Source organism: Trichechus manatus, unplaced genomic scaffold (genome assembly GCF_000243295.1).
Source record: "Trichechus manatus latirostris isolate Lorelei unplaced genomic scaffold, TriManLat1.0 scaffold00099, whole genome shotgun sequence".
Classification (NCBI taxonomy): Eukaryota; Metazoa; Chordata; class Mammalia; order Sirenia; family Trichechidae; genus Trichechus; species Trichechus manatus.
In genome coordinates this window covers 9269423-9286369 of record NW_004444035.1, presented here as the reverse complement: position 1 = coordinate 9286369, position 16947 = coordinate 9269423, and the positions used below count along the sequence as shown (strand labels likewise).

Genomic DNA, 16947 nt, shown 5'->3' with positions numbered 1-16947 from the left:
TCTCTTCCCTTTCAAATAACATAAGCTAATACAAGCAATTAAATTTAGCAAATGATACATTTATTAGGTGCCTACAAGTACAAAACACTGCCAACCACTGAAGGGAACACAGACGGACGAGCCTTGCCCTCAGAGAGCTTACAATCTAGGCCATCAGTGACGTGAGTAAGGTGTGGCAATACTGCTTTAGGTGACTTAAGCAGAGTTCTTCAAAATGCTCATATCGTCTGGATTCTTCTCTAGTCAAATATGCAAGGAATCCCTTCAACAGGAAAGCCCAACAGTGGGAAAGAGACCTTTTGTGGAATTAATCAGTGACCTTGGCTTTGTTTATGAGCATCTTTCTGTTGCTTATTCTTGTAACTTTCTCAGCAATGCTTCCAAGCTGGGTCTTTGTTTGGAGAGAGTCTCCATGTTTCCTGAACCTTCACCAGGCTTTCCTGTCAGTGAGTGGCTCAGCTGCAGTTGGCCTTGGAATGATTTGCAGTCCAATTTTTCCTTCAGTAAATGTGTATTTTGATTTTATTTGATACTAGAACCATATGCTGTGCAATCTGTGGTTTCAAGGGTGGGAGTGAGATGCAATATAAAGGAAAGCAGGCCAGACTTTTCCCTTATTTTAAACATTTAATAGTGCACTTACTGGTTATATTCTGTACAGATATAGAGCAAGTTATAAACCTCTTCCTTTTATTTTCTTTTCACTTAAACTGTATTCATGTAAAGTGTATTTACAATAGAAAAAAAAAAAAAGCCTTGAGGTACAAAACCCAAAAGAATATCTGAGGTATAAATACAAGTATATTTTAAATAATAATCTTTATCATGCTTTATCTATGTTTGAAAGCACAGTGGACATGTGGACACATATCTTAATAGAATGGTATATATACAGCATACAATCTTACAAACCTGAAAGCCATTAAAATTGAATATACAAGCATATATCTTCATGAGGAACACTGATATCCAAAATACTCAAACTTTAAAACTCTACTCTGCTCCCCCGCAAATTCTTCAAAGAACCTTTGAAATAACACTGACAATGGTAACTAAATTATAACAAAATAAAAATCCTTCTTACAACTCTCATTCATACAGTACTCACTTCTGATCCATACAAAATAAATTTATTAATACTGTCTCTCGAGTCACTTTACCCTTACAGTTAAACCTGTATAAAGACCACCCTTCCAAAAAACTGCGCTGCCTTTTTTTTTTTTTTTTAAAAAAAACTACGATTACTATTTCCCGTTACCACTAACATATATCCCAAGGGCATTATAAAGGAAAAGAAATGCAGGAAATACTAAGCAAAACAGGTCCTCAAAACAGAAAACATTATTTGCTGATAAGGACAAACCCAGTTAATAAACATGTGCAGCTTTCAAAAATACTGTTAATGAATCAAATAAAAAAAAAAAAGAGAGAACTTTTGTGGTTGGGTTAAATTTATAGGGGTTTCCCTGGGAGATACATCGGTTCCTCTGTTTTAAAGTATTTCTGTTATAAATAAGAAAATGCAAATAATTCTAACAGGTGCACAGTTTTGATGCTTGATTCAGGAGTAAATATTAGAGCGTTCAGTTTTCACATCCAGCCTAAAAAAAAAATTGTATTTTGGAGTCAGTAAGGGGGTGTGGCAGTGGTGGAGGGTCATCCCTGGAGTAATCTCTGCTGGTTAAAAACGATCGTTACTATTTGTAATCCGGTCCAAAAACAAACTGCATCTGAAATGGGATGTAAGAGTAAGTCTACTACAATTAGCTTGAAGGTAAAGAAGAGGTTGGTGGAGGAGAAGGAAAATGCTTAATAATTCAGAAAAAAAAAAAAAAAGCAAACGAACAAGAGTGTTGGGTCTCCTTTCTGGATGGATCCATGGGTAGTCAGAGATTCCATGTTAAACTAAACCCGACTCGCCAATATCCTTCTCGGAGGCGTCTCAGTGTGCCAGACACTGTTTCAACCTGCATGTCTACGCCATTCAACCAGCACCAAACACACATTCACACACTCCTCTGTGCAAACCTTTCTTTGCTCATCTCAGTGAGGAAACACATCAGAGAGTACCATCTATTCCAGTGGATACACCAGTCCCTCCACGCACTGCAAATAGATGACATAGGTACACATATACTAATACCACAAGAGAATGAAGTATCTTCATCATCTTCCATAATGTATTTTAAAGAGTTTTGCTTCTCAGAAGCAATTCGAATACAATTACAAATACTTTTTTTTTTGCAGTCTTATATATTCCAGTCAAGGTCTATACGACAGACCTTCAACAAACAGGAAGCAGCTTTAAAAAATGTATCGAATCGCTATAGTCTTAATTCCTGCAGTCCAATTTGTAGTTTTCTGTTTCAGGATTGGAGGGAGAACCCATTCATCCAAGGACTGGCAAGGGCTCTGAAACAAATGCCCAGATGGTGGACGCAGTCACTTTGCTTCACTAATCACCTCGACTTGCTGTCTTTGGTCTCAGTGTTCTGGTTGCTGAAAGAGTCTCGTATCTTTACAACTTCGGCTGCACACAAATGTCCAAAAGATTTTGTATACCACTCTGGCATGCGGCCCCTACAGGAAAACGGAGAAGCAGAAGAACGACTCAGCTGGAAAGCGCTGAAATAACCAGAAATTCTCAATACCCTTCCATTTCGTTTTTGAAGTCTTACCCTTCACCAGAGTTACCACTTATCTATTGTCTATTTAGTACCCTTCTATTTCTTGATCAGCAAAATGTATAAATAAAGATGACTCTTAACCTTGCAAGGTAATCTCCTGGCACATCCATTCAACATTTGGGACCAGAATTTCTTGCGGGACAACAAAATGAGGAAAGATACAGCATGGAACTGTTGAGGGCGAGTTTTGGCGTATATAACAAACAGATCACATGGACACTTGAAGAAGGACTGAAATGAGAATTTACTTAACATGACAGTCCCTTAGGAAAAGGAGCTTTCAGAGGTTCTTTTCTTTGTATTGCTCCATTTCACTAATTTTCTGATCTAAATATATGGTCATCTACGGAAAAGGGTACAAAAACCAAAACACCACCACCAATAACAAAAAAACCAGCCTGTTGCTGTCAAATCAATTCCAACTCATAGCGACCCTGTAGGACAGAGTAGAACTGCCCCATAGGGTTTCCAAGGAGCAGCTGGTGGATTTGAACTGCTGAGCTTGTGGTTAGTAGCCGAGCTCTTAACCACTGTGCCACCAGGGCTCTGGCAAAAGGTACAGGCCTAATTATTAGAAGTGCATGTCATGATTCAAACATCTTTGAATATAAAATATTAGCTTGCCAGTTTAAATTAATTGATCATTTCCTGTGGTTTTACGTTCTTAGCAGAACCACCATATCCTCATCGTTTTAGCACATTTTGAGGGACAGAAATCAGGAGGTGGTACCCAAAAAACGAAGAAACAGGAAGACGCTTCTTTCTAAGTGCCGCTCTCCATGCAGTAACCAAGATACAGTGATGTACCTGTATCCGTTTCAGCCATTCTTTGCATCTGACGAAATCTGACTCTTCACCACCCTCCCCAAGGCCAAGGAATCGGAATCAGAAGATACCTTAGATCAGCTCTGTACATGTAGGTGAGTTTGGATTTTCCTGACCCGCAGGGTTCGATCAGATACCTAGATAGGAGCACATTAACTCTCACACCCACCACAGGTGCGCGGTCGTGATCCACAGAGGTGAGTAAAAGGGCACATGCTCCCTTGGGTAAATTCGTCCTCCATGTTCTGCAGAGACAAAACCAGAGGGGGAAAAATGGGATTTCCTGGAAGCCAAGTTTTAAAATGTGGTCTCACGATTAGAGGAGGAAGCTGAGGGGCCAGCACTGGGGGGTATATGGTGTCCCGCAGCCCTGATAAGTGGTACTCTTCTGAACAGCTGTCCCAGGAGTAACTCCATACAGAAACGCTCTAAGGTGCGCATATATGCAGAGTCACTTCTTTGAAAGAGAACAAATTGACAGTGTGACTGGAAAAAAATTCTTACATTTAACAAGTGTATTAGAACATGGACGTCCACATGAGCACTGTTCTGTGTGAAAAGCTCTTGACTTATTCTAACAATGTTACATTCCCTCAAAAATTTTTGGAATTCCTCTTTCCATAACCCCTCTAGAGAATTTATGAACGGCTTATAAATCAGTCTGCACCACATCTCACTTGGGACCCAAATGCTATTTCCTGGCTTATTCATTCACTAGATCAGGATCCAAACGATAAGCTGTTTCTAACCAGAAAATCTATCCTAAATGGGGCAAAAATCTGCTACCAATGAGCATATGCATCTCAATGTGCTTCCTTTCTGAGCTCAATGTCGAAAGAGTTCAAACTATTTTCAGTGATGAACAGACCACTGCTGGAGTAAAGGTCGATTTACCCGTATTTGTAAGGGATCAACACTTTACTGGAAGCTTGGATTCTACTGGAGTAGTTTATCATGCTGTAAGACTCAGTTAATACAGGCTTGTCACCCCGGCCACAGTGATCAATTTGAGAGCTCTTACCTCAGGACAACGTAGTCCCGGGCAGGATGCGGTGCCATGCTATTCTGGACGTACTGGTAAATTTCTGTTTGGCTGTCCAGGATTTCAATCACTTTTGAATCCAACAGGTCTACATCCCAGAGGTGCTGCTCTTTAAGTAAACGTTTTAAGATTTCCTCAGGTGTTGCGGGGACTTCAATGGTTGACCTCCAAAGCCTTAGAGGGGGCCCTTCACTCACCTGGAAAGAGGATGTGTTTTTCAATGTTAAGAAAATTCATACACACTTGAACTTTAAAGTAAAAATGTGAGCTGGATACATGGTCATACGTTTAGTACTACGACTTATAACTGGTTATTACAGCTCTAACCAGTTGACACTGAGTTGACTTTGACTCATGGTGACTCCGTGTGTGTCAGAGTAGAACTGTGCTCCCTGGAATTTTTAATGGCTGCTTTTCCGAAAGCAGATCATCTGGCCTTTCTCCCAAGGTGCCTCTGGGTGGATGTGAACCTTCAACCTTTTGGTTCGCAGGCGAGCGCGTTAACTGTCTGCACCACCCAGGGACTCCCAGTCATGTATTTGGAGGCTAGTTAATTACCTACGGCTTTCACAGGCCGCTGTCCGCTGTCTACAAGAGCACTCAAGAGCAGGCCAGAAAGTGAAAAGAACAGCTGGTGTCACCTCTGGTCAAAACTGTTACATTTCTTTCTCTGGGACCCATATCAGGGTCAGTGTAAAAGAGTGAGATCATTTCTTTTGTTAGCACCCGACAGTCCGCATGACCAAACAGGCTGCTCTCATTTTTCTCTACATTCAAGGAGGCAGAGCTGGTACCAACGAATACCTCCTTTGACCTATCGTGTTCAGCCATACAGGATGCTATCCATGCCACCAAGGGGCTCTCAGTCCTAACCAGTTAACTTTCCCCCAAGTGCCTCCCACTTATTAAAAGGCCAAGGGTTTGTGCCTGAGACTAGGGGAGAGTGCAGAGGGATTCTGACCAAATTATGGAAAAGTTTAAGATGTAATAAAATGTCCTGAAGTCCAGTACTATCAGTAAAACAGTCCAGAGAATTCCAGTGTCATTCACAGTGTGGCACAAGGGCCTTGTCTCTGCAGAAGCCAAGTGCTGACCACCAGGAAGCAACTGGCTGACAGCAGGGAGGAGACGGACCTTCTTATAGGACAGTTCCGCTTGCTCAGAGGTAGAGTAGCTGACCCAGCCTTTGAACTTCTCTTTGACCTCTTTGAACAGACCGTCCAAACAGTCCTGGAGGAAGTATTGGTAGTCAGCTGACTTGTCGCTACCGAGGCGTCCCAATGCTTCCAGAGTGAGGGGCTTCAGCTCTTGTTCGGTATAGGAATTCCGACATCGGCTCATTTCCTCAGGTACCTGCGAGGAACACGAGAGCAATAAAGGGGCTCAGCCCACCTGAAGTCATTCCCACTGCTAGCAGTGGACGTGGCGGGGCAGAAATAATGGACAGAATCCAATGCAGGTCATCCAGTCCTCTCCTACCGTTTCCAACAGATGGTGGCTGTCCCTACCAGCCTCACATGGTATCGTGAGGAGAGAAACAGGTCATCTTCATAAAGGTGTCTACAAAGTTATTCTCAGGTAAGGTATGATTCTTCTTTGAAAAGCTTCACTGGGCGCCTAAGGAACTAAAACAGGGCTTACGTTGATCTGGGAAGGTTTCTCTGACACAGAATTTTAGTTTCAGTTACCTTGTTGCTTTTCAAGTCGAGGTTTATAAACGTTAAACATATTAAATTCTAATTAGTTCCAGAAGTGGCTGGTGGATTCGAACTGCCGACCTTTTTGGTTAGCAGCCTGAGCTCTTAACCACTTTGCCACCAGGGCTCCAGTCTATAAAAAGGTTGCACTTTCAGGTTATGTATGTAATCTCCAGCCACGGAAAAGATCTTTTTCTAACAAGCAAGCAATTACTGCACCTAATATGTCCCTATTCGCACGACCCTCTTAACAGAGGGGCCAAGGATCCCCTACTCCTCACCTGGAAAAGCTTCTTGCACTCGGCAATCATATGGGCCAGCCCGTGAGTGGCAGCCAGGTTCTCGTTCAAATCCTTCTGATCTGGTTTGCCGGAGCTTTGTTTTCTCTGCATTACCCTAGGTAGGAGGACAAGGGGTCGGCGGAGAGAGTGAAAACACTATATATTTTTAATCAGTGTGTCTTTTAGAAAGAAACATTTCACTGGAGTCTATTTGCTGTTAAAAAGTTCAAGAGACCTTTGCTTTGGTCATCAGAGTTTCTCGAAGTTTTATGAACCACACACACACAAAAAAAAAAACATTAAAGAGATCGTTCTAATGCGATCCAGGCTATTTAAAACCATTACATTAAACAGGTTTGTGTATTAAGTAGGACAGCGTGCAAGGCCTACGTATGTGTGGCAGGGAGGAAGGAAGGAGGATTCTGAGGAGCGTGTGGGTGGACGCCACTGGCGGTTGGGGTAAATAGTGTCACAATTCTTTCCTGTTTAAATAAACAGGATCTCTTCCCAAAGGTGAGGATAACTCTATTGTATCCTAAGGGTTTTGCCTTAATCTTATCTGATCTCTCTCTTCCACTCATTCTCACTCTCTATCCCATTGAAGCTGGAATGTCCCAGTCAACTTTCAGATCCAGTTAAAAGGATATTTAAGCACTGTGTGGCTTTCAGAAGCAAAGCTGACTTCAACTAGCCCACCTAGGCCTCGTGCCTCTAAGAAATATTTTCAGGTTCCCTCGGACAGCTGTATGGATTCAGTTCGTGGGGGTTAAGTCCAGTTGGCGACTCCTTTGTCACACAAACGCTGGTGTGTTGTTAACTGCTGCCGAGTCAACTCCCGACTCACGGCAGCCACGCACAATGGAAGGAAACACTGCCCGGTCCTGTGGATCACACGGTTGTGATCTGCAGGGCTTTCACTGGCTGATTCTTTTGGAAGTAGATCACCAGGCCTTTCTCCCTAGTCTGTTTTAGTCTGGAAGCTCTGCTGAAACCTATCAGCATCATAGCAACACACAAGTCTCCAGTGCCAGAATGGTAGTGGCTGTGCACGCAGGGCACTGGCTGAGAATAGAACCCGGGTCTCGCACATGGAGGAGGAGAATTCTACCCCTGAATCACCACTGCCCCTACACCCCGGGAGAACAACAAAACCCAACGCGCCGCCGTCGAGTCGATTCTGACTCACAGCGATCCTACAGGACAGAGCAGAACTGCCCCAGAGGATGTCCAAGGAGCAGCTGGTAGATTGGAACTGCCGACCTGTTGGTTAGCAGCCGAGTAAGGTCTTTAGACAGATAAGAGACTCCAACTGGCTCTGCCATTTCTTTCTGTTAGAAAGGGGCAAGTTACCTCCTTAACTAACCTTCCCCTAGGTGCACCTTCCTCAGATGTCCAGCAGATATCAACAGGCTCTTCACCTGTTACTGCTGTCAGGAGGAGTAAATGAGATAAACCAGTGTGAAGGGCCCACCCCTGCTCCCGGACAGAACAAGGGCTTGGGAAAGACTCCCGCCGTTATTTGTCAGATAACCAAGACTTTCTCCACGGCCACCTTCATCTTGTACTTGTGTGTTTTAGGCGGAAATTTTGCAAACAATTGTTTTAGGCCAGATCCTGAATAGGCAGTTCTGAGGCTCAGCGTTAACCTTAGTTCTTTTAGACCCGACTTCACTGCCTTTTGGAAACCCTGGTGGTGTAGTGGTTAAGTGCTGTCGCTGCTAACCAAAAGGTAAGCAGTTCAAATCCACCAGGCGCTCCTTGGAAACTCTGTGGGGAAGTTCCACTCTGTTCTATAGGGTCGCTATGAGTTGGAATCAACTTGACGGCAGGGGGTGCATTGCCTTTGAACTTCTAGCACCGACCCAGGAGATCGGCGTGATGGACCACGCAGAGGCCAAGGGGACAGAGATCTTACCTCCATTCTAGTTTCTTAGGTCAGTGAGTCACAAAACGCTTTGTGGCAGAAAGTATGATGGCAATATGAGGCCTGCCTCAGGGGGTACTGAAGGGCACGGAGACTCAACACCTGCCACCTCACAGTGAGGCTCCAAATCTCTCTCACAATCTGGCTGTTAACTAGATTGTCTAGAGTCATACCCCCAGGGCTGAGAGGGAAAGAGAGAAGTCCAGAAGAGGTGGTGTGCTGTGGCTGAAGGTGGTCTAACTCATTCAGGGAGAGCAGTAACAATCCCACACGAATACGGTGCCAGCCCTGGAAGGAAATGCAGGCTGCTCAGTCCTGTCAGCCGAGCATCGTGCACACCTCATCTGAGCCATACCTTGGGGAAGAATTCTCTCTCTTCAGGGTATTGAGGTGGAAGAGGGAAGGCGCTAAGCACACAGCGAGGTTGGTTGGCGTCATCTGGTTTTCTTTTACAGCAGCTGTGACGTCGCTCAAGAAATAAAGCAGTGTCTGGAGAACCTCCCGGTTCTCATCCGGCAGGAGCATAATGGCGGCCTTGATCGCCTGGAGGCGCTGGTCCTTGGGCACATCTGCACAACACCAGCATTTCCCCATCAACTCAGTGATTTTCCATGGACATTGCAAGGAAGCGTCCCAAAGCAAATATCAGTTTCAACTACCTCAGCCCAGTACTGAATGAGCACTTGCAGAAAGTGTACCAGAGGTTAATACGAAAGAAATTATGGATTGCCACCAGCAGCTCTACCCTCAAGTACTTCCTGCTGTGTGGAGGAGCTAAGATTTTTAAACACCCACAATGCCCATATACTCCCAAATCCACCTCAGAGTTCAGCCCATGCCTGCTCTTTTTTTTACAGAGCAGTTTTTCTGTTGTAGGCCCTTTTTAAAAATCCCCAGTTTACCATTTTCAATGACTGAAAGCATCATAAACTTGTTTGTTTGGCTTCAAGAAAAAGTCTTATCTAAGATAGGTACAAGAGGATAAGACCTGAGAGATCTCTTAGCCTTGACAAGAAAATGTTCAGTATCTCTGGGGACTTTTGACACTTTTAACTGATTTACTCATTCTTGAGACAGGAAAAGTTAAGTTGCTAAAATATTCAGTCAATTTACGTAACAGGCACATTTAACTAGCAATTCCTTAAATTTGAGAAGGTATACTGAGAGGCTATTACAAAAAGACATTCTTGAGAAACGAACCCATAAATTAATACATATGTAGGAAAGGCTGAACCTAGCCTTCAGGGCTCCTTTACCAGGCAACTCTTTAAAAAGCATGCGGTGGAAAAAATCAAGTCACTCAAAGGCAGTCCATTGGACAAACTGATTAAACAGCTCCATGGTTACAATACATAACAAATACCTTGGTGGGGAAAATTTGACCTGTGTTTTCATAAAATCTGAAAGGATGAAACAAATAATGAAATAATCCAGAGCAGCTCCATTTCTCATAAAATAAAGTCCAACATACCAGTTCTAAAGACAATTTGAGCAGCGAGAGAAGCTGCTTTAAAACTGCGTTGCTGTAATACCAACCAGAGCCAAGAGAAACACAAAGGTCTCGAAGTTATAATCCTGATCTTTATCATTAATTTAGAAAACCGTTTGCTTTAAGCTCTACTTAAAAGTGAGAAAGGCACGGGTATTGTTTTCCCAAATATTTCTGGGAGACGCTGAGATGAATAACAGAATAAGATTATTTATTCATTTTACAGCAAGATAAACAACGGAGACACCTGTGAAGTTTTAAATGCAACAGCCCTAGTAGAGACGTGCAGTGACTGAAATTTCCACAGACGAGGGGAGAGAGTGAGATCTCCTGGGTACCTGCTTTTTCTAAACACCTTAGATAACACTGTTCTAAAAACGAATCAAAGAACTAGCTCCTGGATCTGAATATAAACATGTACAACTGCTTGACTAATTAGAGACTGATGAGGGAAATGTATTTTTGCATTATTCAGTAAGTATGAAGAAAGCTATTCCATAAGCAAGGAGGTTCCCAGGAAAAAAATGATGATGTATGTTTCCAAGAGGTCACCAAGAGGGTCCAAAAGAAGGACACAGACAGAGGCCACTGGCTTCAGCCAGCCCCACTTTCCCCCAAAGCCACCAATCCCCAAATCAAAGAACACTTACATTGGTAGATCTGTAAGAAGGTTTCTGAGAGTTTGTTCGTCATTAGTGGCTCAGGAAGATCTCGAAAATACTGCTTCAACATGTCTGCCACGTCATAAGCAGACTGTCCTTCATAGCTGACAAAATCCACCGTGGTTTCATTCATCTGGCGAAGAGCCTGAATCCGAGATTTGACCCCAGATTTTCTGAAAAGCCCGACCTATTTGAAAGAAAAACATCAAGTGTTAGGATGGAAGCAGTGTTGTCACTGCCCAGCTAGATAAGGCTCCCACGACTCAGCGGGACCAGCAGGTGGGGCGGGCACGCACCTGGTCCAAGCAATGGTTACGGAGGTAGCGCATGGCTTGCTGAATGCTCTGTGGCAGGGGCTGTCCTGTGCGCTGCACGTTGACCGTCAGAGGGACCCCGAACACACTCCGGTCCTTATAGTCTGGAACCTTGATCCTTTTCATGAACTTGGGCACAGCCCTGTTTAAAAGAATACAGAAAGGGGAAAATATGTTCACTTGTCTGTCTACATCTTGTCCATCTCTGCAGGTAAACCCTGCAAACTCTAGCTATGCACTGATACGGTAACTCTTTAAATTTATATTAAATAAAATTTCAAATTCAGAAATGGATAGTGATGATGGTTGTACAACATGATGAACATAATGTCACTGAATTACACACGTAAAAAATGCTGAACTGGCAATTGTTTTGTAATATATGTTTACTACCATAAAGCAACTTTTAAAAAAAATTACAAACTCAATTCCTCAGTTGCACCTTCCACATTTTAAGCACTTACTAGCCATCTGTGGCTAGAGTTACCACTCTGGACTGTACAGATATGGGACCTTCCCACCATCACAGACAGTTCTATTGGGCAGTGCTGGTCTAAGTTGGGGCTGTAAGGCCCAGTCACCTTTCCTCAGTTGGGGATTTTCCTTCCACTGTTAACCCTGAAAACTGAGGCCTACATTCTTGAGAGCTCTTGGGCTTCCTTACAAAATGGCGGTAGAGGAAGAACCAGAAGTAGAGAATAGCATGCAATACCCTAATTAGTTGCTTCATTGATAGTTTGATAAACAAGTTCCCATTCGTCCTGAAAAAGGACAAGAATCTTTTTTTTTAATTAAACTTTATTATTTTTTTTACTGTACTTTAGATGAAGGGTTATAGAATAAATAGTTTCTCATTACATAGTACACACATTTTATAACATTGGTTAACACCCCCACGACATGTCAACACTGTCCCTTCTCAACCTGGAGTTCCCTATTATCAGCTTTCCTGTCCCCTCCTGCCTTCTAGTCCTAGGACAATAATCATTTTTAAGTTCCTGATGAGATTCAAGGCATTCAGGGTAAAAAGGATCAGGTAATACTGGATGAGAAGACAGCCAACACACGACAATGGTCTAACTTAATGAGAACCAAACTCCAGAGCTCAAAGGTGGGGGTCAAGCTGAATGACCTTAAGTCAAAACAAATTCTCCTGCTGATGACCCTGGAGAATATATCTTTAGGTTTCTGAGGGAAGATGGAAAAGGGAACAATGGGGGTTTTGTGAACCTACCCCAGGTTCCCCAGAGTCCTGAAACCAGGGCCACCCCCAGCAGTACATGCAACAGCAGGAAACCCATGTCATGCATTTAAAGCTGTCAAGCAGACATCCCAGCTCTACAAATGACCTACCTGAATGGGACAAAAAAGGGCAAAGCCAAACAGGAAAAGGACTTTGTGTAGAACTTTTTTCCCTACGCCACGGATCCCACAATGCGAGGCTTTTACATTTGGTTTTGACTCTCTGGAAAAACTCACCAGAACTTAAGATGTATTATGGACTTTTAGATTCTTGGGGGTTTAGTGGGAAAGGGGGAGGGGCACCTCCGAAACGAGAATCTAAAATATGCAGTTTTAAATAGCCAGCAGGGAAAGTATGACTCTGGAACACAGAGGAACCCTGGAGAAGACAGACCACTGCGACTCTGGCGTGCTTCCCGACGGTCACAACATACTACTGTTTATAGCTCCAGGAAAGGCAACGCTAAAGAGGGGACTTAAATTTGTGTTTCCATACCGTTAAGTATATGGTATCACAGCTATAAGTGTGCATAATACTCGCTTTGTCAGAGAGAAAAGCCCCTCAGCGGAATGTGGACAGAACACATTACCCTCTCCACCGAGAATCCAAAGTATGTGGGGACAAACTGGTCAATACTTATTTCTGTCATTCAGAACAAACAACTTCTGTATTTAGCAAGGCTCACATAACAACAGTCTTTGAACAGGAGGAGCTTTGGTGCTGAAGTGAAAATCAGTGCGAGTCCTGAAGAGAGGAGGAGCTGGAGGAAGAAAAGAACAGCTACGCTGCTCTGCCCACCCTCTCCAGCAACTCTGGTGTGCTACAGACGCTACTGATGACATGGGCCGCATCTCCGCTTTCATAAAAAGCGGCAGTTGTATGGTTGTATAATTAACACTCCGGTTAGTGAAAAGATTTAAGGATGCCCCGCTGACACTGAAAAATTCACGGAGGTGTCAATTCTGGAGACATTTCTTCATTTTACACTGATATTAGAAAAATTAAGATCTGTACATGTCAGGTCATATCCGTGACGCATGCAGCCTGGCAGTCTACATCTGACGTTATACAAACTAAAGGCCGTGTTGTGACTTCCAAAAGTAATTATGAACAATGTATCCAATACATTTCATCTTTATTTATATTTCAGTCTATGATATCTTGGAGTAATGAATTTCTTACATTTATTACTCACTGTTTGAGAGTCTCTGCTGAAAAAATACCCCAAAAAACCTAAACTCTTTAGCGCAGGTAGATTTTGATAGGTGCGATAAATACTCACATCAGAAAAGATTTACAAAAACATACATGAATAGAATTATGAGGCTAGGAACTGTACATTAAGCATTTTGATGGTGGTCTCATAACATCTTATTATCTAAACAATGCTATTCTTTCCTTCCTTCCATAAATATGATCTGATATTGTACATACTTCTCCCTATAGGAGGCTATTCTACCACCAGGGAGGAGGCCTGGACAATCTGATGGAAGAGTAATGCATTCTAACCCCACCAAAGGGCAATTTATCACTCAGAGAGCTGAAAACCCCAACCAACCCACCCCACCGACAATTCCCTAAAGCTATACTGGCTTAAACAGTAACAAATGCCATCTCAAGAATGCAGACTGGATGCATTTGAATGACAGACTAAAGATATTAATAAAGGATTTGTTTTTAGGTGCCATCGAGTCCATTCCGACTCATAGCGACCCTATGCACAACAGAACAAAACAGCGCCTGGTCCTGCGCCATCCTCACAATCCTTGCTATGCTTGAGCTCATTCTTGCAGCCACTGTGTCAATGCATCTCATTGAGGGTCTTCCTCTTTTTCACTGACCCTCTATTTTACCAAGCATGATGTCCTTCAGGGATTGGTCCCTCCTGATAACACGTCCAAAGTATGTGAGATGAAATCTTGCCAGCCTCATTTCTAAGGAGCATTCTGGCTGTACTTCTTCCAAAACAGATTTGTTCAATGTTTTGGCAGTCTATGGTATATTCAATATTCTTCACCAATGTTATAATTCAAAGGCATCAATTCTTCTTGGGTCTTCCTTATACATTGTCCAGCTTTTTCATGCATATAAGGTGACTGAAAATACCATGGCTTGGGTCAGGCACACCTTAGTCCTCAAAGTGGTATCTTTGCTTTGCAACACTTTAAAGAGGTCTTTTGCAGCAGATTTACCCAATGCAGTATGTCATCTGATTTCTTGATTGCTGCTTCCATAGGCATTGACAGTGGATAAAAGTAAAATGAAATCCTTAACAACTTCAATATTTTCTTTGTTTATCATGATGTTGCTTATTGGTCCAGTTGTACAGATTTTTATTTTATGTTGAGGTGTAATCCATACCGAAGGCTGTGGTCTTTGGTCTTCATCAGTAAGTGCTTCAAGTCCTCCTCACTTTCAGCAAGGAAGACTGTGTCATCTGCTTATCACAGGTTGTTAATGAGTCTTCCTTCAATCCTGACACCACATTCTTCTTCATACAGTCCAGCTTCTCTGATTATTTGCTTAGCATACAGACCGAATAAATATGGCAAAAGTATACAATCCTGATGCGTACCTTTCCTGATTTTAAACCACGCAGTATGCCCCTGTTCTGTTTGAACGAATGCCTCTTGGTCTATGACAGATTCCACATGAGCACAGTTAAGTGTTCTGGAATTACTATTCTTCCCAACGTTATCCATAATTTGTTGTGATCCACACAGTCAAATGCCCTTGCATAGTCAATTAAAAACACAGGTAAACAACTTTCTGGTAGTCTCTGATTTCAGCCAAGATCCATCTGACATCAGCAATGATATCCCTTGTTCCAAATCCTCTTCTGAATCTGGCTTGAATTTCTGGCAGTTCCCTGTTGATGTACTGCTGCAATCACTTCTAAAGTATCTTCAGCAAAATTGTACCTGCATGTGATATTAATGATATTGTTCAATAATTTCCACATTCTGCTGCATCACTTGTCTTTGGAATGGGCACAAATATGGATCTCTTCCAGTCAGTTGGCCAGGTAGCTGTCTTCCAAATTTCTTGGCACAGACGAGTGAGCACTTCCAGCATTGCATCCATTTGTTTAAACATCTCCTATTGGTATTCCATCAATTCCTGGAGCCTTGTTTCTCTCTAATACCTTCAGTGAAGCTTAGACTTCTCCCTTCAATATCATCGGTTTTTGCTCATATACTACCTCCTGAAATGGCTGAACATAGACCAATTCTTTCTGGTACACTGACTCTGTGTATTCCTTCCATCTGCTTTTGATGCTTCCTGCATCTTCAATATTTTTCCCATAGAGTCCTTCAGTACTGCAATTCGAAGCTTGAATTTTCTCTTCAGTTCTTTCAGCTTGAGAAATGCTAAGAGCGTGCTTCCCTTTCGTTTTTTTAACTTCAGGTCTTTGCACATTTCATTATAATACTTTACTTTGTCTCTAGCCACCCTGTAAAATCTCCAGTTCTTTTTACTTCATCATTCTTCCATTTGCTTTAGCTACTCTACGTTCAAGAGCAAGTTTCAGAAATGTCTTTTGACTTCCATTTTGGTCTTTTCTTTCTTCATGACCTTTTGCTTTCTTCATGTATGATGTCCTTGATGTCATCTAACAACTCACATAGTCTTCAGTCATTAGTGTTCAATGTGTCAAATCTATTTTTGAGATGGTCTCTAAATTCAGGTGGGATACACTCAAGGTTGTACTTTGGCTCTCATGGACTTGTTTTGATTTTTTTCAGCTTCAACTTGAACTTGCAACAGAGCAATCGATGGTCTGTTCTGCTCCTGGCCTTGTTCTGACTGATGATATTGAGCTTCTCCATCATCTCTTTCCACAGATATAGCTGATTTGATTCCTGTGTATTCCTTCCGGTGAGGTCCATGTGTATAGTCGCTGTTTACGTTAGTGAAGAAAGGTATTTGCAATGAAGAAGTCGTTGGTCTTGCAAAATTCTATCATGCAATCTCCTGCGTCATTTCTATCTCCAAGGCCATATTTTCCAACTACTGGTCCTTGTTCTTCATTTCCAACTTTCGTGTTCCAATCACCAGTCAATGCATTTTGATGGCATGTTTGATCAATTTCAGACTGCAGAAGTTGGTAAAAATCTTGAATTTCTTCATCTTTGGCATTAGAGGGTGGTGTGTAAATTTGAATAATAGCAGTATTAACCGGTCTTCCTTTTAGTGATATAGATATTATCTTACTACCGACAACGTTGTACTTTAGGACAGATCCTGAAATGTTCTTTGCGACGCTGAATGCAATGCCATTCCTCTTCAATTTGTCATTCACGGCATAGCAGACCATACAATTGTCTGATTTAAAATGGCCAATACCAGTCCATTTCAGTTCACTAATGCCTAGGATATCCATCTTTATGCATTCCATTTCATTTTTGAGGACTTCCAATTTTCCTAGATTCATACTTTGTACATTCTACGTTCTGATTATTAATGGATGTTCGCAGTTGTTCCTTCTCATTTTGAGCTGCGCCGCATCAGCAAATGAAGGTCCTGAAAGCTCTACTCCATCCACGTCATAAAGGTTGACTCTACTTTTAGGAGGTAGCTCTTCCCCAGTTGTCTTTTGAGTGCCCTCCAAGCTGGGGGGCTCATCTTTTGGCACTATATCAGACAATGTTCTGCTGCTATTCGTAAGGTTTTCAACGGCCAATTTTTTTTCCCCCCAGAAATCGCCACGTCTTTCTTCCCAGTCTTAGTCTGGAAGCTCTGCTGAAACTTGTTCACCATGGGTGACCCTGCTGGTATTTGA

General features: G+C 42.5%; 1 protein-coding gene across 2 annotated transcripts in view; it reads right to left on the bottom strand.

Annotated features, from left to right (window-relative positions):
- Positions 1–2244: 2244 nt before the first annotated feature.
- Positions 2245–16947, bottom strand: part of DLC1 (DLC1 Rho GTPase activating protein) — a 482787-nt gene continuing 468084 nt past the window's right edge. For both annotated transcript variants that reach the window (XM_004382791.1, XM_004382792.1), the window contains 8 exons: positions 10904–11063; positions 10596–10794; positions 8812–9025; positions 6533–6647; positions 5689–5907; positions 4534–4751; positions 3584–3757; positions 2245–2580 (listed from right to left, as the gene is read on the bottom strand). In XM_004382791.1, the coding sequence (XP_004382848.1) occupies positions 2460–2580; positions 3584–3757; positions 4534–4751; positions 5689–5907; positions 6533–6647; positions 8812–9025; positions 10596–10794; positions 10904–11063 (1420 nt within the window). In that variant the 3' untranslated portion in view covers positions 2245–2459. The remainder of the gene's footprint in view (positions 2581–3583; positions 3758–4533; positions 4752–5688; positions 5908–6532; positions 6648–8811; positions 9026–10595; positions 10795–10903; positions 11064–16947) is intronic.